At 38.3% G+C, this 25,278-nt stretch overlaps 1 protein-coding gene across 2 annotated transcripts in view; it reads left to right on the forward strand.

Moving 5' to 3' along the window:
• Nucleotides 1-25,278, forward strand: part of GTF2A1L (general transcription factor IIA subunit 1 like) — a 63,927-nt gene that overhangs the window by 6,354 nt on the left and 32,295 nt on the right. For both annotated transcript variants that reach the window (XM_060117385.1, XM_060117386.1), the window contains one exon: nt 23,300-23,355. In XM_060117385.1, the coding sequence (XP_059973368.1) occupies nt 23,300-23,355 (56 nt within the window). The remainder of the gene's footprint in view (nt 1-23,299; nt 23,356-25,278) is intronic.

Consider the following 25,278-nt stretch of genomic DNA (forward strand, 5'->3'; position numbering starts at 1 on the left):
GCTGTTCTATTCTTATATTCTATTATATATAATTTATAATCCACTTTTAAAAAATACTTAATTTTTTAGAGCATCTTTAGGTTCACAGCAAATTTGAGAGAGGGTACAGAGATTTCCCATATACTCCTTGCTCCCACGCATGCATAGCCTCTCCAGTTATCAACATACCCCACCAGAGTGGTACATTTGTTACAGTTGATGAACCTGCATTGACACATCATAAACACCCAAAGTCCATAGTTTACATTGTCACTTTTGGTGTTGTACATTCTGTGGGGTTGGGCAAGTTTATAATGACTTGAATCCACTGTAGTAGTTTCATACAGAGTATTTCCATTGCCCAAGATATCTTCTGTGCTCCTCTGCATCCGTTCCCCTCACACCAGTCTCTGGCAACCACTGATCTTTTTACTGTCTCCATAGTTTTGCCTTTTCTAGAATGTCATGTAGTTGTAACACTATAGTATACAGCCTTCTCAGATTGGCTTCTTTCAGTTAGTAATATGATTTAAAAAAATTATTATTTTTTTTTATATTTGGCTGCACTGGGTCTTCGTTGCTGCACCCGGGTTTTCTCTAGTTGTGGTGAGTGGGGGCTGCTCTTCGTTGCGGTGCACAGGCTTCTCATTGCGGTGGCTTCTCCTGCTTCAGAGCACAGGCTCTAGGCACACAGGCTTCAGCAGTTGTGGCATGTGGGCTCAGCAGTTGTGGCTTGTGGGCTCCAGAGCGCAGACTCAGTAGTTGTGGCACACGGGCCCAGTTGCTATGCGGCGTGTGGGAACCTCCCGGACCAGGGCTTGAGCTCGTGTCCCCTGCATTGGCAGACGGATTCTTAACCATTGCGCCACCAGGGAAGTTCAGTAATATGATTTTAAGGTTCTTCCATGTCTTTTCATGGCTTGATAGCTCCTTTCTTTTCAGCACTGAATAATATTCCATTGTCCGGAGGTACCACAGTTTATATACCCATTCACCTACTGAAGGATAACATCTTGGTTGCTGCCAGGTTTTGGCAATTATAAATAAAAATGCCGTTAACATTTGTGTGCAGGTTTTTGTGAAGAAATAAGTTTTCAACTCCTTTGGGCAAATGCCAAGAAGTGTGATTGCTGGATCATATGGTAAGAGTATGTTTAGCTTGGTAAGAAACTGTCAAGCTATCTTCCAAAGCGGCCGAACCATTTTACATTCCCCAGCAATGAATGAGAGTTTGTTGCTCCGCATACTTGCCAGCATATCGCTGTTATCAGTGTTCTGAATTTTGTCCATTCCAATAGGGGTGTAGTGGTATTTCATTGTTTTAATTTACATTTCCCCAATGACATATGATATGGAGCATCTTTTATATTTTTCATATGCTTATTTGCCATTTATATATCTTCTTTGGTGAAGTGTCTATTTAGGTCTTTGGCCCATTTCTAATTGGTTTGTTTGCTTTCTTATTGTTAAGTTTTGAGAGTTCTTTGTGTATTTTTTTTTTTAAGTAAATTTGCCTTTTATTTATCTTTTTTTTTTACTATTTTTTTAACATCTTTATTGGAGTATAATTGCTTTACAATGGTGTGTTGGTCTCTGCTGTAGAACAAAGTGAATCAGCTATACGTACACATATATCCCCATATACCCTCCCTCTTGAGTCTCCCTCGCACCCTCCCTATCCCACCCCTCTAGGTGGATACAAAGCACCGAGCTGATCCACCTGTGCTATGCGGCTGCTTCCCACTAGCTATCTATTTTACGTTTGGTAAATAGTGTATATATGTCCATGCCACTCTCTCACTTCGTCCCAGCTTACCATTCCCCCTCCCCGTGTCCTCAAGTCCATTCTCTGCATCTGCGTCTTTATTCCTGTCCTGCCCCTAGGTTCTTCAGAGCCATTGTTTTTTAGATTCCATATATATGTGTTAGCATATGGTACTTGTTCTTCTCTTTCTGACTTACTTCACTCTGTATGACAGACTCTATGTCCATCCACCTCACTACAAATAACTATTTCATTTCTTTTGATGGCTGAATAATATTCCATTGTATATATGTGCCACATCTTCTTTGTCCATTCATCTGTCGATGGACACGTAGGTTGCTTCCATGTGCTGGATATTGTAAATAGTGCTGCAGTGAACATTGTGGTACATGGCTCTTTTTGAATTATGGTTTTCTCAGTGTATATGCCCAGTAGTGGGATTGCAGGCTCATATGGTAGTTCTATTTTTAGGTTTTAAGAAACCTCCATACTGTTCTCCATAGTGGCTGTATCAATTTACATTCCCACCAACAGTGCAAGAGGGTCCCCTTTTCTCCACACCTTCTCCAGCATTTCTTGTTTGTAGATTTTTTGATGATGGCTATTCGGACTAGTGTGAGGTGATACCTCATTGTAGTTTTGTATTTTGTAGTTTTTGTATTTGTAGTTTGTATTTCTCTAATGATTAGTGATGTTGAGCATCCTTTCATGTGTTTGTTGGCAATCTGTATGTCTTTGTTGGAGAAATGTCTATTTAGGTCTTCTGCCCATTTTTGGATTGGGTTGATTTTGATATTGAGCTGCATGAGCTGCTTGTATATTTTGGAGATTAATCCTTTGTCAGTTGCTTTGTTTGCAAATATTTTCTCCCATTCTGAGGGTTGTCTTTTCATCTTGTTTATGGTTTCCTTTGCTGTGCAAAAGCTTTTAAGTTTCATTAGGTTCCATTGTTTATTTTTGTTTTTATTTCCATTTCTCTAGCAGATAGGTCAAAAAGGATCTTGCTGTGATTTATGTCATAGGGTGTTCTGCCTCTGTTTTTCTTTAAGAGTTTTATAGTATCTGGCTGTACATTTAGGTCTTTAATCCATTTTGAGTTTATTTTTGTGTATGGTGTTAGGAAGTGTTCTAATTTCATTCTTTTACATGTAGCTGTCCAGTTTTCCCAGCACCACTTACTGAAGAGGCTGTCTTTTCTCCATTTTACATTCTTGCCTCCTTTATCAAAGATAAGGTGGCCATATGTATGTGGGTTTATCTCTGGGCTTTCTATCCTGTTCCATTGATCTATATTTCTGTTTTTGTACCAGCACCATACTGTCTTTTTTTTTTTTTTATTTTACAAATTTAATCAGTTATACATATACATATGTTCCCATATCCCCTCCCTTTTGCGTATCCCTCCCACCCTCCCTATCCCACCCCTCCAGGCGGTCACAAAGAACCGAGCTGATCTCCCTGTGCTATGCGGCTGCTTCCCACTAGCTATCTACCTTACGTTTGGTAGTGTATATATGTCCATGCCGCTCTTTCACTTTGTCACAGCTTACCCTTCCCCCTCCCCATATCCTCAAGTCCATGCTCTAGTAGGTCTGTGTCTTTATTCCTGTCTTACCCCTATGTTCTTGATGACATTTTTTTCTTAAATTCCATATATATGTGTCAGCATACAGTATTTGTCTTTCTCTTTCTGACTTACTTCACTGTGTATGACAGACTCTAGGTCCATCCACCTCATTACAAATAGCTCAATTTCATTTCTTTTTATGGCTGAGTAATATTCCATTGTATATATGTGCCACATCTTCTTTACCCATTCATCCGATGATGGACACTTAGGTTGTTTCCATCTCCGGGCTATTGTAAATAGGGCTGCTATGAACATTTTGGTACATGTCTCTTTTTGAATTATGGTTTTCTCAGGGTATATGCCCAGTAGTGGGATTGCTGGGTCATATGGTAGTTCTATTTGTAGTTTTTTAAGGAACCTCCATACCGTTCTCCATAGTGGCTGTACCAATTCACATTCCCACCAGCAGTGCAAGAGTGTTCCCTTTTTTCCACACCCTCTCCAGCATTTATTGTTTCTAGATTTTTTGATGATGGCCATTCTGACTGGTGTGAGATGATATCTCATTGTAGTTTTGATTTGCATTTCTCTAATGAGTAAAGATGTTGAGCATCCTTTCATGTGTTTGTTGGCTGTCTGTATATCTTCTGTGGAGAAATGTCTATTTAGGTCTTCTGCCCATTTTTGGATTGGGTTGTTTGTTTTTTTGCTATTGAGCTGCATGAGCTGCTTATAAATTTTGGAGATTAATCCTTTGTCAGTTGCTTCATTTGCAAATATTTTCTCCCATTCTGAGGGTTGTCTTTTCGTCTTGTTTATGGTTTCCTTTGCTGTGCAAAAGCTTTGAAGTTTCATTAGGTCCCATGTGTTTATTTTTGTCTTTATTTCCATTTCTCTAGGAGGTGGGTCAAAAAGGATCTTGCTGTGATTTATGTCATAGAGTGTTCTGCCTATGTTTTCCTCTGGGAGTTTGATAGTGTCTGGCCTTACATTTAGGTCTTTAATCCATTTTGAGCTAATTTTTGTGTATGGTGTTAGGGAGTGATCTAATCTCATACTTTTACATGTCCCTGTCCAGTTTTCCCAGCACCACTTATTGAAGAGACTGTCCTTTCTCCACTGTACATTCCTGCCTCCTTTATCAAAGATAAGGTGACCATATGTCCGTGGGTTTATCTCTGGGCTTTCTATCCTGTTCCATTGATCTATCTTTCTGTTTTTGTGCCAGTACCATACTGTCTTGATTACTGTAGCTTTGTAGTATAGTCTGAAGTCAGGGAGCCTGATTCCTCCAGCTCCGTTTTTCGTTCTCAAGATTGCTTTGGCTATTCGGGGTCTTTTGTGTTTCCATACAAATTGTGAAATTTTTTGTTCTAGTTCTGTGAAAAATGCCATTGGTAGTTTGATAGGTATTGCATTGAATCTGTAGATTGCTTTGGGTAGTAGAGTCCTTTTCACAATGTTGATTCTTCCAATCCAAGAACATGGTACATCTCTCCATCTATTTGTATCATCTTTAATTTCTTTCATCAGTGTCTTATAATTTTCTGCATACAGGTCTTTTGTCTCCTTAGGTAGGTTTATTCCTAGATATTTTATTCTTTTTGTTGCAATGGTAAATGGGAGTGTTTCCTTGATTTCACTTTCAGATTTTTCATCATTAGTATATAGGAATGCCAGAGATTTCTGTGCATTAATTTTGTATCCTGCAACTTTACCAAATTCATTGATTAGCTCTAGTAGTTTTCTGGTAGCATCTTTAGGATTCTCTATGTATAGTATCATGTCATCTGCAAACAGTGACAGCTTTACTTCTTCTTTTCCCATTTGGATTCCTTTTATTTCCTTTTCTTCTCTGATTGCTGTGGCTAAAACTTCCAAAACTATGTTGAATAAGAGTGGTGAGAGTGGGCAACCTTGTCTTGTTCCTGATCTTAGTGGAAATGCTTTCAGTTTTTCACCATTGAGGAGGATGCTGGCTGTGGGTTTGTCATATATGGCCTTTATTATGTTGAGGAAAGTTCCCTCTATGCCTACTTTCTGCAGGGTTTTTATCATAAATGGGTGTTGAATTTTGTCAAAAGCTTTCTCTGCATCTATTGAGATGATCATATGGTTTTTCTCCTTCAGTTTGTTAATATGGTGTATCACATTGATTGATTTGCGTATATTGAAGAATCCTTGCATTCCTGGAATAAACCCCACTTGATCATGGTGTATGATCCTTTTAATGTGCTGTTGAATTCTGTTTGCTAGTATTTTGTTGAGGATTTTTGCATCTATGTTCATCAGTGATATTGGCCTGTAGTTTTCTTTCTTTGTGACATCCTTGTCTGGTTTTGGTATCAAGGTGATGGTGGCCTCGTAGAATGAGTTTGGGAGTGTTCCTCCCTCTGCTATATTTTGGAAGAGTTTGAGAAGGATAGGTGTTAGCTCTTCTCTAAATGCTTGATAGAATTCGCCTGTGAAGCCATCTGGTCCTGGGCTTTTGTTTGTTGGAAGATTTTTAATCACAGTTTCAATTTCAGTGCTTGTAATTGGTCTGTTCATATTTTCTATTTCTTCCTGATTCAGTCTTGGCAGGTTGTGCATTTCTAAGAATTTGTCCATTTCTTCCAGGTTGTCCATTTTATTGGCATAGAGTTGCTTATAGTAATCTCTCATGATCTTTTGTATTTCTGCAGTGTCAGTTGTTATTTCTCCTTTTTCATTTCTAATTCTATTGATTTGAGTCTTCTCCCTTTTTTTCTTGATGAGTCTGGCTAATGGTTTATCAATTTTGTTTATCTTCTCAAAGAACCAGCTTTTAGTTTTATTGATCTTTGCTATCGTTTCCTTCATTTCTTTTTCATTTATTTCTGATCTGATTTTTATGATTTCTTTCCTTCTGCTAACTTTGGGATGTTTTTGTTCTTCTTTCTCTAATTGCTTTAGGTGCAAGGTTAGGTTGTTTATTCGAGATATTTCCTGTTTCTTAAGGTGGGATTGTATTGCCATAAACTTCCCTCTTAGAACTGCTTTTGCTGCATCCCATAGGTTTTGGGTCGTCGTGTCTCCATTGTCATTTATTTCTAGGTATTTTTAAATTTCCTCTTTGATTTCTTCAGTGATCACTTCGTTATTAAGTAGTGTATTGTTTAGCCTCCATGTGTTTGTATGTTTTACAGCTCTTTTCCTGTAATTGATATCTAGTCTCATAGCATTGTGGTCGGAAAAGATACTTGATACAATTTCAATTTTCTTAAATTTACCAAGGCTTGATTTGTGACCCAAGATATGATCTATCCTGGAGAATGTTCCATGAGCACTTGAGAAAAATGTGTATTCTGTTGTTTTTGGATGGAATGTCCTATAAATATCAATTAAGTCCATCTTGTTTAATGTATCATTTAAAGCTTGTGTTTCCTTATTTATTTTCATTTTGGATGATCTGTCCATTGGTGAAAGTGGGGTGTTAAAGTCCCCTACTATGATTGTGTTACTGTCGATTTCTCCTTTTATGGCTGTTAATATTTCTCTTATGTATTGAGGTGCTCCTATGTTTGGTGCATAAATATTTACAATTGTTATATCTTCTTCTTGGATTGATCCCTTGATCATTATGTAGTGTCCTTCTTTGTCTCTTCTAGTAGTCTTTATTTTAAAGTCTATTTTGTCTGATATGAGAATTGCTACTCCAGCTTTCTTTTGGTTTCCATTTGCATGGAATATCTTTTTCCATCCCCTTACTTTCAGTCTGTATGTGTCTCTAGGTCTGAAGTGGGTCTCTTGTAGACAGCATATATATGGGTCTTGTTTTTGTATCCATTCAGCCAGTCTGTGTCTTTTGGTGGGAGCATTTAGTCCATTTACATTTAAGGTAATTATTGATATGTATGTTCCTATTCCCATTTTCTTAATTGTTTTGGGTTCGTTATTGTAGTTCTTTTCCTTCTGTTGTGTTTCTTGCCTAGAGAAGTTCCTTTAGCATTTGCTGTAAAGCTGGTTTGGTGGTGCTGAACTCTCTCAGCTTTTGCTTGTCTGTAAAGGTTTTAATTTCTCCATCAAATCTGAATGAGATCCTTGCTGGGTAGAGTAATCTTGGTTGCAGGTTTTTCTCCTTCAACACTTTAAGTATGTCCTGCCACTCCCTTCTGGCTTGTAGAGTTTCTGCTGAGAGATCAGCTGTTATCCTGATGGGGATTCCCTTGTGTGTTATTTGTTGTTTTTGCCTTGCTGCTTTTAATATGATTTCTTTGTGTTTAATTTTTGACAGTTTGATTAATATGTGTCTTGGTGTATTTCTCCTTGGATTTATTCTGTATGGGACTCTCTGTGCCTCCTGGACTTGATTAACTATTTCCTTTCCCATATTAGGGAAGTTTTCAACAATAATCTCTTCAAATATTTTCTCAGTCCCTTTCTTTTTCTCTTCTTCTTCTGGAACCCCTATAATTCGAATGTTGGTGTGTTTAATGTTGTCCCCGAGGTCTCTGAGACTGTCCTCTGTTCTTTTCATTCTTTTTTCTTTATTTTGCTGTGCAGCAGTTATTTCCACTATTTTATCTTCCACCTCACTTATCCGTTCTTCTGCCTCAGTTATTCTGCTATTGATCCCATCTAGAGTATTTTTTATTTCATTTATTGTGTTTTTAATCGATGCTTGATTCGTCTTTAGTTCTTCTAGGTCCTTGTTAACTGTTTCTTGCATTTTGTCTATTCTATTTCCAAGATTTTGGATCATCTTTACCATCATTATTCTGAATTCTTTTTCAGATAGACTGCCTATTACCTCTTCATTTGTTAGGTCTGGTGGGTTTTTATCTTGCTCCTTCTCCTGCTGTGTGTTTTTCTGTTTTCTCATTTTGCTTATGTTACTGTGTTTGGGGTCTCCTTTTTGCAGGCTGCAGGTTCGTAGTTCCCGTTGTTTTTGGTGTCTGTCCCCAGTGGCTAAGGTTGGTTTAGTGGGTTGTGTAGGCTTCTTGGTGGAGGGGACTACTGCCTGTGTTCTGGTGGATGAGGCTGGATCTTGTCTTTCTGGTGGGCAGGTCCACGTCTGGTGGTGTGTTTTGGGGTGTTTGTGGACTTTTTATGATTTGAGGCAGGCTCTCAGCTAATGGGTGGCGTTGTGTTCCTGTCTTGCTAGTTGTTTGGCATAGGGTGTCCAGCACTGTAGCTTGCTGGTCGTTGAGTGAAGCTGGGTGCTGGTGTTGAGATGGAGATCTCTGGAAGATTTTCGCTGTTTGATATTATGTGGAGCTGGGAGGTCTCTTGTGGACCAGTGTCCTGAAGTTCGCTCTCCCACCTCAGAGGCACAGCACTGACTCCTGGCTCCTCAATTTGGGGTGATTTGTTGTCTATTCATGTATTCCACAGATGCAGGGTACATGAAGTTGATTGTGGAGCTTTAATCCGCTGCTTCTGAGGCTGCTGGGAGAGGTTTCCCTTTCTCTTCTTTGTTCTCACAGCTCCTGGGTCTCAGCTTTGGATTTGGCCCCGCCTCTGCGTGTAGGTCGCCGGAGGGCGTCTGTTCTTCGCTCAGACAGGACAGGGTTAGACCACCATACTGTCTTGATTACTGTAGCTTTGTAATATAGTCTGAAGTCAGGGAGCCTGATTCCTTCAGCTCCATTTCTCTTTCTCATGATTGCTTTGGCTATTCGGGGTCTTTTGTGTTTCCATACAAATTGTAAAATTTTTTGTTCTAGTTCTGTGAAAAATGCCATTCGTAATTTGATAGGGATTGCATTGAATCTGCAGATTGCTTTGAGTAGTATAGCCCTTTTCACAATGTTGATTCTTCCAATTTAGGAGCGTGGTATATGTCTCCATCTGCTTGTGTCATCTTTAATTTCTTTCATCAGTGTCTTATAGTTTTCTGCATACAGGTCTCTTGTCTTCTTAGGTAGGCTTATTCCTAGGTATTTTACTTTTTTGTTGCAATGGTAAATCGGAGTGTTTCCTTAATTTCCCTTTCTGATTTTTCATCATTAGTGTATAGGAATGCAAGAGATTTCTGTGCATTAATTTTGTATCCTGCTGCTTTACCAAATTCATTGATTAGCTCTAATAGTTTTCTCATAGCATCTTCAGGATTCTCTATGTATAGTATCATGTCATCGGCAAACAGTGACAGTTTAACTTCTTTTCTATTTGGATTCCTTTTATTTCCTTTTCTCCTCTGATTGCTGTGGCTAAAACTTCCAAAATTATGTTGAATAAGAGTTGTGAGAGTGGGCAACCTTGTCTTGTTCCTGATCTTAGTGGAAATGGTTTCAGTTTTTCACCATTGAGAATGATGTTGGCTGCGGGTTTGTCATATATGGCCTTTATTATGTTGAGGTAAGTTCCCTCTCTGCCTACTTTCTGGAGAGGTTTTATCATAAATCAGTGTTGAATTTTGTAAAAAGCTTTTTCTCCATCTGTTGAGGTGATCATATGGGTTTTCTCCTTCAATTTGTTAATATGGTGTATCACATCGATTGATTTGTGTATATTGAAGAATCCTTGCATTCCTGGGATAAACCACACTTAATCACGGTGTATGATCCATTTAAAGTGCTGTTGGATACTGTTTGCTAGTATTTTGTTGAGGATTTTTGCATCTGTGTTCATCAGTGTTACTGGCCTGTAGTTTTCTTTCTTTGTGACAGCTTTGTCTGGTTTTGGTGTCAGGGTGATGGTGGCCTTGTAGAATGAGTTTGGGAGTATTCCTCCCTCTCCTATATTTTGGAAGAGTTTGAGAAGGATAGGTGTCAGCCCCTCTCTAAATGCTTGATAGAATTCACCTGTGAAGCCATTTGGTCCTGGGCTTTTGTTTGTTGGAAGATTTTTAATCACAGTTTCAATTTCAGTGCTTGTGATTGGTCTGTTTATATTTTCTGTTTCTTCCTGGTTCTGTCTCGGAAGGTTTTGCTTTTCTAAGAATTTGTCCATTTCTTCCAGGTTGTCCATTTTATTGGCATAGAGTTGCTTGTAGTAACCTCTCATGATCCTTTATATTTCTTCAGTGTCTGTTTAACTTCTCCTTGTTCATTTCTGATTTTATTGATTTGAGTCTTCTCCCTCTTTTTCTTGATGAGTCTGGCTAATGGTTTATCAATTTTGTTTATCTTCTCAGAGAACCAGCTTTTAGTTTTATTGATCTTTGCTATTGTTTCCTTCATTTCTTTTTCATTTATTATCTGATCTGATCTTTATGGTATCTTTCCTTCTGCTAACTTTGGGGTTTTTTTTGGGTTCCTCTTTTTCTAGTTGCTTTAGGTGTAAGGTTGGGTTGTTTATTTGATATTTTTCTTGTTTCTTGAGGTAAGAATATATTGCTATAAACTTCCGTCTTAGAACTGGATTTGCAGCATCCCATAGGCTTTGGGTCCTCGTGTTTTCATTGTCATTTGTTTCTAGACATTTTTTGATTTCCTCTTTGATTTTTCAGTGATCTCTTGGTTATTTAGTAGTGTATTGTTTAGCCTCCATGTGTTTGTACATTTTACAGATTTTTCCCTGTAATTGATATCTAGTCTTCATAGTGTTGTGGTTGGAAAAGATACTTGATATGACTTCAGTTTTCTTAAATTTACCAAGGCTTGATTTGTGACCCAAGATATGATCTATCCTGGAGAATGTTCCATGAGCACTTGAGAAGAAAGTGTGTTCTGTTGTTTTTGGATGTAATGTCCTATAATTATCAATTAAGCCCATCTTGTTTAATATGTCATTTAAAGCTTCTGTTTCCTTATTTATTTTCATTTTGGATGATCTGTCCATTGATGTAAGTGAGGTGTTAAAGTCCCCCTCTATTATTGTGTTACTGTCGATTTCCTCTTTTAGAGCTGTTAGCAGTTACCTTATGTATTGAGGTGCTCCTATGTTTGATGCATATATATTTATAATTGTTATATCTTCTTCTTGGATTGATCCCTTGATCATTATGTAGTGTCCTTCCTTGTCTCTTGTAACATTCTTTATTTTAAAGTCTATTTTATCTGAGTATGCTTCTCTAGCTTTCTTCTGATTTTCATTTGCATGGAATATCTTTTTCCATCCCCTCACTTTCAGTCTGTATGTGTCCCTAGCTCTGAAGTGGGTCTCTTGTAGACAGCATATATACCAGTCTTGTTTTTGTATCCATTAAGCCAGTCTGTGTCTTTTGGTTGGAGCATTTAATCCATTTACATTTAAGGTATCTATCAATATGTATGTTCCTATTACCATTTTCTTAATTGTTTTGGGTTTGTTATTTTAAGTGTTTTCCTCTTCTTGTGTCTCCTGCCTAGAGAAGTTCCTTTAGCATTTGTTGTAAAGGTGGCTTGGTGGTGCTAAATTCTCTTAGCTTTTGCTTGTCTCTAAAGGTTGTAATTTCTCCATCGAACCTGAATGAGATCCTTGGTTTTAGGTTTTTCCCTTTCATCACTTAAATATGTCCTGCCACTCCCTTCTGGCTTGCAGAGTTTCTGCTGAAAGATCAGCTGTTAACCTTATGGGGATTCCCTTGTATGTTATTTGTTGCTCTTCCCTTGCTGCTTTTAATATTTTTCTTTGTATTTAACTTATGATAGTTCGATTAATATGTGTCTTGGTGTGTTTCTCCTTGGATTTATCCTGCTTGGGACTCTGTGCTTCGTGAACTTGATTGACTATTTCCTTTCCCATATTAGGGAAGTTTTCAACTGTATTCTCTTGAAATATTTTCTCAGTCCCTTTCTTTTTCTCTTCTCCTTCTAGGACCCCTGTAATTTAAATGTTGGTGTGTTTAATGTTGTCCCAGGGGTCTCTGAGACTGTCCTCAATTCTTTTCATTCCTTTTTCTTTATTCTACTCTGAGGTAATTATTTCCACTATTTTATCTTCCAGGTCACTTGTCCATTCTTCTGCCTCAGTTATTCTGCTATTGATTCCTTCTAGAGAATTTTAATTTCATTTTTTTGTATTGTTCATCATTGTTTGTTTGCTCTTTAGTTCTTCTATTTCCTTGTTCAATGTTTCTTATATTTTCTCCATTCTATTTCCAAGATTTTGGATCGTCTTTACTATCATTACTCTGAATTCTTTTTCAGGTAGACTGCCTATTTCCTCTTCATTTGTTTGGTCTGGTGGGTTTTTACCTTGCTTCTTCATCTGCTGTATATTTCTCTGTCTTCCCGTTTTGCTTAACTTAGTGTATTTGGGGTCTCCAGGCTGCAGGTTCGTAGTTCCCTTTTTTTTTTTTTTTGCAATTTGCAGGCCTCTCACTGCTGTGGCCCCTCCTGCCGCAGAGCACAGGCTCCAGACGCGTAGACCCAGCGGCCATGGCTCACGGGCCCAGCCACTCCGCGGCATGTGGGATCCTCCTGGACCGGGGCACAAACCCGTGTCCCCTGCATCGGCAGGCAGACTCTCAACAACTGCGCCACCAGGGAAGCCCAATTCCCATTGTTTTTGGTGTCTGTCCCCAGTGGGTAAGGTTGGTTCAGTGGGTTGTGTCAGCTTCTTGGTGGAGGGGACTGGTGCCTGTGTTCTGGTGGGTGAAGCTGGATCTTGTCTTTCTGTTGGTCAAGACCATGTCTGGTGTGTGTTTTGGGGATGTCTGTGAACTCAATATGATTTTAGGCAGCCTCTATTCTAATGGGTGGGGTTGTGTTCCTATTTGTTTGGCATGGGATGTGTAATACTGGAGCTTGCTGGTCGTTGAGTGGAGCTGGGTGTAAGCATTGAGACAGAGGTCTCTGGGAGAGCTCTTGCCAATTGATATTATGTGGGGCTGGGATGTCTCTGGTCGTCCAGTGTCCTGAACTTGGCTCTCTCACTTCAGAGACTCAAGCCTGACCCCTGGCACCAAGACCCTGTGAGCCACATGGCTCTTTTGGGAAGTCTGAGGTCTTCTGCCAGCATTCAGTAGGTATTCTGTAGAAGTTGTTCCACATGTAGATGTATTTTTCCGAGATCAAACGAGATCAGGCGCATTCAGGATCGTATGGCCGTAGACTGTAGATGTATTTTTGATGTATTTGTGGGGAGGAAAGTGATCTCCGTGTCTTACTACTCCACCACCTGAAGGTCCTCTGTCTCTTTTTTTATTTTGGATAACAGTCCCTTATTAGGTATGTTTTTTGCAAATATTTTCTCCCAAACTGTGGCTTGTCTCCTCATTCTCCTGACATTGTCTTTCGCAAAGCAGTTTTTAATTTTAATGAAGTTCAGCTTATCAGTTATGTCTTTCATGGATTGTTCCTTCAGTGTTGTATCAAAAAAGTCATTGCTATACTCAAGTCATGTAGATTTTCTCATATGTTATTTTCCAGGAGTTTTATAGTTTGCATTTTACATTTAGCTCTGTGATCCATTTTGAATTAACTTTTGTGAAGCGTGTAAGGTCTGTATCTAGGTTCATTTTTTTTGCATTTGATGTTCAGTTGTTCCAGCACTATTTGTTGAAGAGGCTATCTTTGCTCCATTGTATTGTTTATGCTCCTTTGTCAAAGATCAATTGATTATATTTATGGGGATCTATTTCTGGGCTGTCTGTTCTGTTCCACTGATCTATTTGTATATTTTTTTGCCATCTATTTGTCTACACTGTCTTGGTTACTGTAGCTTTACAGTAAGTCTTGAAGTTGGGTAATGTTAGTAGTCATCATTTTTCCTTGAATATCATATTGGCTGTTCTGGGTCTTTTGCTTATAATCCACTTTTTTCTTTTCTTTTTTCTTTTTTTTTGCGGTACGCAGGCTTACCGCTGTGGCCCCTCCCGCTGCAGAGCACAGGCTCCGGACGCGCAGGCCCAGTGGCCATGGCCCACGGGCCCAGCCACCCCGCGGCATGTGGTATCCTCCCGGACCGAGGCACGGACCCGCATCCCCTGCATCAGCAGGTGGACTCCCAACCACTGCGCCACCAGGGAAACCCTATAATCCACTTTTGAGAGAGAAATGGGACTCTGTTAATAATAACCTCAGGATTTCCCTGGTGGTACAGTTGTTAAGAATCTGTCTGCCAATGCATGGGACATGGGTTTGATCCCTGGTCTGGGAAGATCCCACGTGCAGTGGAGCAACTAAGCCCATGCACCACAACTACTGAGCCTGCACTCTATAGAGCCCACATGCCACAACTACCGAAGCCCATGTGCCTAGAGCCCGAGCTCTGCAGCAAGAGAAGCCACTGCAGTGAGAAGCCCGCACACTGCAACAAAGAGTAGCCCCCACTTGCCGCAAGTAGAGGAAGCCTGCGCGCAACAACGAAGACCCAATGCAGTCATAAATAAATAAATAGTAATAATAATAACCTCAGAATAACAGGAGTAAACTAGGACTGTCCTGAGCACACTGGGACATGTAGTCACTGTGTCTATAATTGCCTTATTTCTAGGGCAATTCAAATCATCTTCTGCTATTTGGTTTTCATGTCACATAGTCTTTTTGATGAAACCATCAATCATTGTGGGAGGAAGACAGGGCAGAACCAGGAACATTGAGAGGTTTGTTAGCTTTCATCTTTGAGCATTAAAACTCCTAAACTTCAGGTACAAACTGTATGTCCTGTTGTTTTTGAATTTGGATCTGTTAAAAATTTCAGCAATGTTGTTGTTTCTTGAGGTGATTTGAGTTAGAATATTCAGTTTGGTCATCAGGAGACAGCCATATACTAAAGAGTAGTCACAAAAAAGAAATTTACCAGTTTTTGCACCTCTTGAATAATGTGACTTGGATATTAAAATTTGGTATGGTTCAAAGTGGGACCAAATATTGTTAAATGATTAACTGCCTTAATGTGTCAAAGACTTTTTGGTGTGTAGGGAAAAGTACAGTTATAAATGTGAATGTTGTTGTGCTATATTATTTTTTTGCAAAACTCCTTAAATTATATTTGTCAGATTAAATTTTTCCTTTATTCTAAAGCTTATTGTTTGTGAAATTTACTATTTCTAGAATATATACATGAAGACCAAAATTCTGACACTTTAAGTAAAAACATGTATTCAATTAAAACTTAATTGGTTATTGACACTATCTTGAGTATTTTAAAAAGTATGTTTCAGGCACATATAATGGTGTACATAATTAGTGAATGTATATGAATGATGAATATAACTTGTGAATTTAGTATCAAAATTAAGTAGAAGCTACATGAATCTTTACTCTAAAATTTTGTTAGTTCAATTTTTTGATGGCTCTAAAGAAACTCTTAAAACTCTCTTTTAGCTCTGTTTGATTTGTATGAGTAGAGAGAATTATCCTTTGGGATTTATTGCAGAGTATTTAACAGGGGAGAATTGTTGCTATTTTTCCTCAAGAAATTCATTTAATTGCTTCAGACAGTATGTTAACAGATTTTTGTTTCCTCTCAGGCTATGGCTTATGCTGTACCAGCCTAAGCTTTTCTCACTTCAGCTAATTAAGACTAATACCATTGTGTTCCTGCCACTCCAGTTCTAATTTAGCCTTTCCAGAAAGAATGCTGGTTAAGAAGCAAAGCTATAGATGACAGAGGATAAAAATAATTTTGTACTTCATTAACCATCAATCTTTGTAGCTTCACTTCTGTTGTCTTAATGTGAGAAGAATCAGTAGTTAAAAAAATTTTGCTCTTCTGAGCTGTTTGTTGTATATGATGGAGCCATTCTAGTGTCAGAAATGGATCTTTAGGACAGTTTTCCTTAATACAGTATGTGAAAAAATACCATTAAAAAACATTACATTCGGTATATACGTGCTGCATAAACATGCTAAAATGTTTTTGTTTTTATTAAGAAAAGGCAAAATGGTCTTCTAACAGTCAGGTTCAAGTAGATAAAATGAACCTTGAGGTAAGGTTTAAGGTTACATTGGTCAACTGAGATCCTTCTAGTAACTCTTTGTTCTTTAGACTTATTTTTTAAAAAATTTTTATTGGAGTATAGTTGATTTAAAATACTGTGTTAGTTTTAGCTGTACAGCAAAGTGAATCAGTTATACATATACATCTATCCACTCTTTTTTAGAATCTTTTCCCATATAGGTCATTACAGGGTATTGAGAAGAGTTCCCTGTGCTATGCAGTAGGTCCCTATTAGTTACCTATTTTATATATAGTAGTGTGTATATATCAATCCCAATCTCCCAATTTATCCCTCCCCCTTTCCCCACCTGGTAACCATAAGTTTATTTTGTACATCTGTGACTCTCTTTCTGTTTTATAAATAAGTTCATTTGTACCATTTTTCTTGGATTCCACATATAAGTGATATCATATGATGTTTGTCTTTCTCTGTCTGACTTACTTCACTCAGTATGACAATCTCTAGGTTCATCCATGTTGCTGCAAATGACATTATTTTGTTCTTTTTATGGCTGAGTAGTATTAAGACTTATTTTTAAATGATTACATTTACAACCATTTGGCCAACCTTTTATTTTTTTGAATGTCTGAATTTTATTTTATTTATTTTCTTATACAGCAGGTTCTTATTAGTCATCAATTTTATAAACATCAGTGTATACATGTCAGTCCCAATTGCCCAATTCAGCACATCACCATCCCCACCCACCTGCGGCTTTCCCCCCTTGGTGTCCATATGTTTGTTCTCTATCTCAGTGTCTCAACTTCTGCCCTGCATACCGGTTCATCTGTACCATTTTTCTAGGTTCCATGTACATGCGTTCATATATGATATTTGTTTTTCTCTTTCTGGCTTACTTCAGTCTGTATGACAGTCTCTAGATCCATCCACGTCTCAACAAATGACCCAATTTTGTTCCTTTTTATGGCTGAGTAATATTCCACTGTTATATGTACCACAACTTCTTTATCCATGCGTCTTGTCAGTGGGCATTTAGGTTGCTTCCATAACCTGGCAATTGTAAATAGTGCTGCAGTGAACATTGGGGTGCATGTGTCTTTTTGAATTATAGTTTTCTCTGGGTATATGCCCAGTAGTGGAATTGCGGGATCATATGGTAATTCTATTTTTAGTTTTTTAAGGAACCTCCATACTGTTCTCCATAGTGGCTGTATCAGTTTACATTCCCACCAACAGTGCAAGAGTGTTCCCTTTTCTCCATACCCTCTCCAGCATTTGTTGTTTGTAGGTTTTCTGATGATGCCCATTCTAACTGGTGTGAGGTGATACCTCATTGTAGTTTTGATTTGCATTTCTCTAATCATTAGTGATGTTGAGCAGCTTTTCATGTTCTTCTTGGCCATCTGTGTGTCTTCTTTGGAGAAATGTCGATTTAGGTCTTCTGCCCATTTTTGGATTGGGTTGTTTGTTTCTTTAATATTGAGCTGCATGAGCTGTTTATATATTTTGTGGATTAATCCTTTGTCTGTGGATTAGTTTGCAAATATTTTCTCCCATTCTGAGGGTTGTCTTTTCATCTTGTTTATGGTTTCCTTTGCTGTGCAAAAGCTTTGAAGTTTCATTAGGTCCCATTTGTTTATTTTTGTTTTTATTTCCATTGCTCTAGGAGGTGGATCAAAAAATATCTTGCTGAGATTTATGTCAAAGAGTGTTCTTCCTAAGTTTTCCTCTAAGAGATTTATAGTGTCCGGTCTTACATATAGATCTCGAATCCATTTTTAGTTTATTTTTGTGTATGGTGTTAGGGAGTGTTCTAATTTCATTCTTTTACATGTAGCTGTCCAGTTTTCCCAGCACCACTTACTGAAGAGACTGTCTGTTCTCCATTGTATATCCTTGCCTCCTTTGTCATAGATTAGTTGACCATAGGTGCATGGGTTTATCTCTGAGCTTTCTATCTTGTTCCATTGATCTTTGTGTTTTTATGCCAGTACCATATTGTCTGGATTACTGTAGCTTTGTAGTGTAGTCTGAAGTCAGGGAGTCTGATTCCTCCAGCTCCGTTTTTTTCCCTCAAGACTGCTTTTGCTATTCGGGGTCTTTTGTGTCTCCATACAAAATTTAAGATTATTTGTTTTAATTATGGAAAAAATGCCATTGGTAATTTGATAGAGATTGCATTGAATCTGTAGATTGCTTTGGGTAGTATAGTCATTTTCACAATATTGACTCTTCCAATCCAAGAACATGGTATATCTCTCCATCTGTTGGTATCATCTTTACTTTCTTTCATCAGTGTCTTATAGTTTTCTGCATACAGGTCGTTTGTTTCCCTAGGTAGATTTATTGGTAGGTATTTTATTCTTTTTGTTGCAGTGGTAAATGGGAGTGTTCCCTTAATTTCTCTTTCAGATTTTTCATCATTAGTGTATAGGAATGCAAGAGATTTCTGTGCATTAATTTTGTATCCTGCTACTTTACCAACTTCATTGATTATCTCTACTAGTTTTCTGGTGGCATTTTTAGGATTCTCTATGTATAGTATCATGTCATCTGCAAACAGTGACAGTTTAACTTCTTCTTTTCCAATTTGTATTCCTTTTATTTCTTTTTCTTCTCTGATTGCCGTGGCTAGGACTTCCAAAACTATGTTGAATAATAGTGGTGAGAGTGGACATCCTTCTCTTGTTCCTGATCTTAGAGGAAATGCTTTCAGTTTTTCACCATTGGGAATGAGGTTTGCTGTGCATTTGTCTTTTATGGCCTTTATTATGTCCACTTTCTGGAGACTGTTTATCTTAAATGGGTGTTGAATTTTGTCAAAAGCGTTTTCCTCATCTATTGAGATGATCATATGGTTTTTCTTCTTCAATTTGTTAATATGGTGTATCACATTCATTGATTTGCCTATATTGAAGAATCCTTGCCTCCCTGGGATAAATCCTACTTGATCATGGTGTATGATCCTTTTAATGTGTTGTTGGAGTCTGTTGGCTAGTATTTTTTTGAGGATTTTTGCATCTATATTCATCAGTGATATTGGCCTGTAGTTTTCTTTTTTTTGTAGTATCTTTGTCTGGTTTTGGTATCAGGGTGATGGTAGCTTCATAGAATGAGTTTGGGAGTGTTCCTCCCTCTGCAATTTTTTGGAAGAGTTTGAGAAGGATGGATGTTAGCTCTTCTCTAAATGTTTGATAGAATTCACCTGTGAAACCATCTGGTTCTGGACTTTTGTTTTTTGGAAGATTTTTACTCACAGTTTCAACTTCATTACTTGTGATTGGTCTGTTCATATTTTCTATTTCTTCCTGGTTCAGTCTTGGAAGGTTATACCTTTGTAAGAATTTGTTCATTTCTTCCAGGTTGTCCATTTTATTTGCATAGAGTTGCTTGTAGTAGTCTCTTAGGATGCTTTGTATTTCTGTGGTTTCTGTTGTAACTTCTCCTTGTTCATTTCTAATTTTAGTGATTTGAGACCTCTTCCTCTTTTTCTTGATGAGTCTGGCTAATGGTTTATCATTTTTGTTTATCTTCTCAATGAACCAACTTTTAGTTTTATTGATCTTTGCTCTTGTTTTCTTTGTTTCTATTTTATTTATTTCTGCTCTGATATTGATGATTTCTTTCCTTCTGCTAACTTTGGGTTTTGTTTGTTCTGCTTTCTCTAGTTCCCTTAGGTTTAACGTTAGATTGTTTGAGATTTTTCTTGTTTCTTGAGGTACCCTTGTATTTCTATAAACTTCCCTCTTAGAACTGCTTTTGCTGCATCCCATAGGTTTTGGATTGTCGTGTTTTCATTGTCATTTGTCTCTAGGTATTTTTTTATTTCCTCTTTGATTTCTTCAGTGATCTCTTGGTTATTTAGTAGCATATTGTTTAAGCTCCATGTGTTTGTGTTTTTATGTTTTCTTTCCCTGTAATTGATTTCTAATCTAATAGTGTGGTCAGAAAAGATATGTGATATGATTTCAATTTTCTTAAATTTACTGAGGCTTGATTTGTGACCCAAGATGTGATCTATCCTGGAGAATGTTCTGTCTGCACTTGAGAGGAAAGTGTAATCTGCTGTTTTTGGATGGAATGTACTATAAATATCAATTAAATCTATCTGGTCTATTGTGTCATTTAAAGCTTGTGTTTCCTTATTAATTTTGTGTTTGGATGATCTGTCCATTGGTGTAAGTGAGGTGTTAAAGTCCCCCACTATTATTGTGTTACTGTCGATTTTCTCTTTTATAACTGTTAGCAGTGGCCTTATGTGTTGAGGTGCTTCTATGTCAGGTGCATATATATTTATAATTGTCATATCTTCTTTTTGGATTGATCCCTTGATCATTATGTAGTGTCCTTCCTTGTCTCTTGTAATAGTCTTTATTTTAAAGTCTATTTTGTCTGATATGAGTATAGCTACTCCAGCTTTCTTTTGATTTCCATTTGCACGGAATATCTTTTTCCATCCCCTCACTTTCAGTCTGTATGTGTCCCTAGGTCTGAAGTGGGTCTCTTGTAGACAGCATATATATGGGTCTCTTTTTGTATCCATTCAGCAAGCCTATGTCTTTTGGTTGGAGCATTTAATCCATTCACGTTTAAGGTAATTATTGATATGTATGTTCCTATGACCATTTTCTTAATTGTTTTGGGTTTGTTTTTGTAGGTCCTTTTCTTCTCTTGTGTTTCCCACTTAGAGAAGTTCCTTTAGCATTTGTTGTAGAGCTGGTTTGGTGGTGCTGAATTCTCCTAGCTTTTGCTTGTCTGTAAAGCTTTTGATTTCTCCATTGAATCTGAATGAGATCCTTGCCAGGCAGAGTAATCTTGTCTGTAGGTTCTTCTCTTTCATCACTTTAAGTATATCATGCCACTCCCTTCTGGCTTGTAGAGTTTCTGCTGAGAAATCAGCTGTTAACCTTATGGGAGTTCACTTGTATGTTTTTTTGTTGTTTTTCCCTTGCTGCTTTCAGTAATTTTTATTTGTCTTTAATTTTTGCCAATTTGATTACTGTGTGTCTTGGCGTGTTTCTCCTTGCATTTATCCTGTATGGGACTCTCTGCATTTACTGGACCTGGGTGGCTATTTCCTTTCCCATGATAGGGAAGTTTTCAACTGTAATCTCTTCACATATTTTCTCTGGTCCTTTCTCTCTCTCTTCTCCTTCTGGGACCCCTGTAATGTGAATGTTGTTGTGTTTAATGTTGTCCCAGAGGTCTCTTAGGCTGTCTTCATTTCTTTTCATTCTTTTTTCTTTATTCTGTTCTGCAGCAGTGAATTCCACCATTCTGTCTTCCAGGTCACTTACCCATTCTTCTGCCTCAGTTATTCTGCTATTGATTCCTTCTAGTGTAGCTTTCATTTCAGTTAATGTATTGTTCATCTCTGTGTGTTTGTTCTTTAATTCTTCTAGGTCTTTGTTAAACATTTCTTGCATCTTCTGAATCTTTGCCTCCATTCTTTTTCTGAGGTCCTGGATCATCTTCACTATCATTATTCTGAGTTCTTTTTCTGGAGGGTTGCCTGTCTCTACTTCCTTTAGTTGTTTTTCTGGGGTTTTATCTTGTTCCTTCATCTGGTACATAGCCCTCTGCCTTTTTGTCTTGTCTATCTTTCTGTGAATGTGGTTTTTGTTCTATAGGCTGTAGGATTACAGTTCTTCTTGCTTCAGTTGTCTGCCTTCTGATGGATGAGGCTGTCTAAGAGGCTTTTGTAAGTTTCCTGATGGGAGGGACTGGTGGTGGGGTAGAGCTGACTGTTGCTCTGGTGGGCAGAGCTCCGTAAAACTTTCATATGTTTGACTGCTGATGGGTGGGGCTGGGTTCCCTCCCTGTTGGCTGTTTGGCCTGAGGCAACCCAACACTGGGGCCTACCTGGGCTCTTTGGTGGGGCTAATGACAGACTCTTGGAGGGCTCACGCCAAGGAGTACTTCCCAGAACTTCTGCTACCAGTGTCCTCGTCCCTATGGTGAGCCACAGCCACCCCCCTCCTCTGCAGGAGACCCTCCAACATTAGCAGGTAGGTCTGGTTCAGTCTCCCCTGGGGTCACTGCTCCTTCCTCTGGTTCCCAATGCACACACTGCTTTGTGTGTGCCCTGCTAGAGTGGGGTCTCTGTTTCCCCCGGTCCTGTCCAAGTCCTGCAATCAATTCCCACTAGGCTTCAAAGTCTGATTCTCTAGGAATCCACCTCCCGTTGCCAGACCCCCAGGTTTGGAAGCCTGATGTGGGGCTCAGAACCTTCGCTCCAGTGGGTGGACTTCTGTGCTATAAGCGTTCTGCAGTCTGTGGGTCACCCGCCCAGCAGTTATGGGATTTGATTTTATTGTGATTGCGCCCCTCCTACTGTCTCATGGTGGCTTCTCCTTAGTCTGTGGATGCGGGGTATCTTTTTTGGTGAGTTCCAGTCTCTTCTTGTCGATGATTGTCCAGTAGCTAGTTGTGATTCTGGTGTTCTCGCAAGAGGGAGTGAGAGCACGTCCTTCTACTCTGCCATCTTGGTTCCTCTCAGGTCAATCTTTTAGATGTATGATAAATGAAGGGATAGTTAGCATAGAAAATTGGTGATAATAAAGGAAAGATAAATGAAATTGTAGGTTTAATGCAGGTTGAATTGGTGTTCTCCTAAGAATTTATTCTCTTAGGTTTTTCTCTGCAGTTTACTGAAGTCCTGCAAAGACTTCAGGAGGCATGTTCTTATTCATTTATTCCTAAAACTGTGTAGCTGTGCTTGCTTACTTTGTCAAAGTAATATAAATAACTTTTCATGAAATGAATGAATTGAAATTTCTTTTGAACCTATATGATTTAGAATGGTTTATGTTGTGTTACATTTTTTTGCTCAAAGTATAGTTGGTTGGAAGCATGCCACTTTAACAAATACTACTTTTTCTCCTGTATTAAAAGTTGTAATGGAGGTTTAGTGCTACACTGGCTTCCTAAAGACAACCTTTTAGGTATTTTGTTATGGATTTCTATAATACAGTATACTTTATTACAATGAGATTTCCTTTTGGAAATCTATATTATAATCTGTAACCTCTACGTAAAGACTTACAACAAACCTATACTTTATCTAAAATTGTTGGGGAAAGATGTAATTAAATACTTTTACCTCATGTGGAGTCAGAAAGTTTAGAATTCGTCATGGTTGAATATGTTAGTGATGGAAAACATGTTTAAAAAATAAGGTATACTTAGCAATTTTATTCAGTTGGTAAATTCTAACAAATGTATAACGTTTGTTTTGTTTTCTATACAGCATCATTACTTATTCCTGCTGGTAAAACTCTTCCCACTTTTACCACAGCAGAACTGGTATGTATCTTATTTAAGATATATATATATATATATATATATATATATATATATATATATATATATATATATATTTAATTTTTCTTTTCAAGTTTAAAACAGTTTTTCATTCTACAATGCAAAGACTGAATAAGGACAAAATATAATCGGAGTATATAGTATTAAATAGCATTTTCAGTATGGTATGGCATTAATTGTGTTACGTCATTTCTGTTCCTACCAACTTTGTGATACTATGTGCATTTTAAAATCTATTCTTTTTTTAAAATTTAATTTAATTTATTTTTTTATACAGCACGTTCTTATTAGTCATCCATTTTATGCACATCAGTGTATACATGTCAATCCCAATCTCCCAATTCATCACACACCCCCCACCCCCCACTGCTTTCCCCCTTGGTGTTCATACGTTTGTTCTCTACATCTGTGTGTCAATTTCTGCCCTGAAAACCAGTTCATCTGTACCATTTTTCTAGGTTACACATATATGCGTTAATATACGATATTTGTTTTTCTCTTTCTGACTTACTTCACACTGTCTCACAGTCTCTAGATTCATCAACGTCTCTATAAATGACCCAATGTCGTTCCTTTTTATGGCTGAGTAATATTCCATTGTATATATGTACCACATCTTCTTTATCCACTCGTCTGTCGATGGACATTTAGGTTGCTTCCATGACCTGGCTATTGTAAATAGTACTGCAATGAATATTGGGGTGCATGTGTCTTTTTGAATTATGGTTTTCTCTGGGCATATGCCCAGTAGTGGGATTGTTGGGTCATATGGTGATACTATTTTTATTTTTTAAGGAACCTCCATACTGTTCTCCATAGTGGCTGTATCAATTTACATTCCCGCCAATGGAGCAAGAGGGTTCCCTTTTCTCCTCACCCTCTCCAGCATTTGTTGTTTGTAGGTTTTCTTTTTATTTATTTAATTTTTTGTGGTATGTGGGCCTCTCACTGCTGTGGCCTCCCCCATTGTGGAGCACAGGCTTCGGACGCACAGGCTCAGTGGCCATGGCTCATGGACCCAGCCGCTCCGTGGCACGCGGGATCCTCCCGGACCGGGGCACGAACCCACGTCCCCTGCATTGGCAGGCAGACTCTCAACCACTGCACCACCAGGGAAGCCCGTTTGTAGGTTTTCTGATGATGCCTATTCTAACTGGTGTGAGGTGTAGTTTTGATTTGCATTTCTCTAATAATTAGTGATGTTAAGCAGCTTTTCATGTGCTTTGTGGCCATCTGTATGTCCTCTTTGGAGAAATGTCTGTTTAGGTCTTCTGCCCATTTTTTTTTTTTTTTTTTTTTTTTTCTTTTTGCGGTATGCGGGCCTCTCACTGTTGTGGCCTCTCCCGTTGCGGAGCACAGGCTCCGGATGCGCAGGCCCAGCGGCCATGGCTCACGGGCCCAGCCGCTCCGCGGCATATGGGATCCTCCCAGACCAGGGCACGAACCCGTATCCCCTGCATCGGCAGGCGGACTCTCAACCACTGCGCCACCAGGGAGGCCCATCTGCCCATTTTTTGATTGGGTTGTTTGTTTTTTTAATATTGAGCTGCATGGGCTGTTTATATATTTTGGAGATTAATCCTTTGTCCATTGATTCATTTGCAAATATTTTTTCCCATTCTGAGTGTTGTCTTTTTGTCTTGTTTGTAGTTTGCTTTGAAAAACCTTTTAAGTTTCATTAGGTCCCATTTGTTTATTTTTGTTTTTATTTCCTTTACTCTAGGAGGTGGATCAAAAAAGATGTTGCTTTGATTTTTGTCAAAGAGTGTTCTTCCTATGTTCTACTCTAAGAGTTTTATAGTGTCTGGTCTTACATTTAGGTCTCGAATCCATTTTGAATTTATGTTTGTGTATGGTGTTAGGGAGTGTTCTAATTTCATTCTTTTACATGTAGCTGTCCAGTTT

Source organism: Mesoplodon densirostris, chromosome 14 (genome assembly GCF_025265405.1).
Source record: "Mesoplodon densirostris isolate mMesDen1 chromosome 14, mMesDen1 primary haplotype, whole genome shotgun sequence".
Lineage (NCBI taxonomy): Eukaryota > Metazoa > Chordata > Mammalia > Artiodactyla > Ziphiidae > Mesoplodon > Mesoplodon densirostris.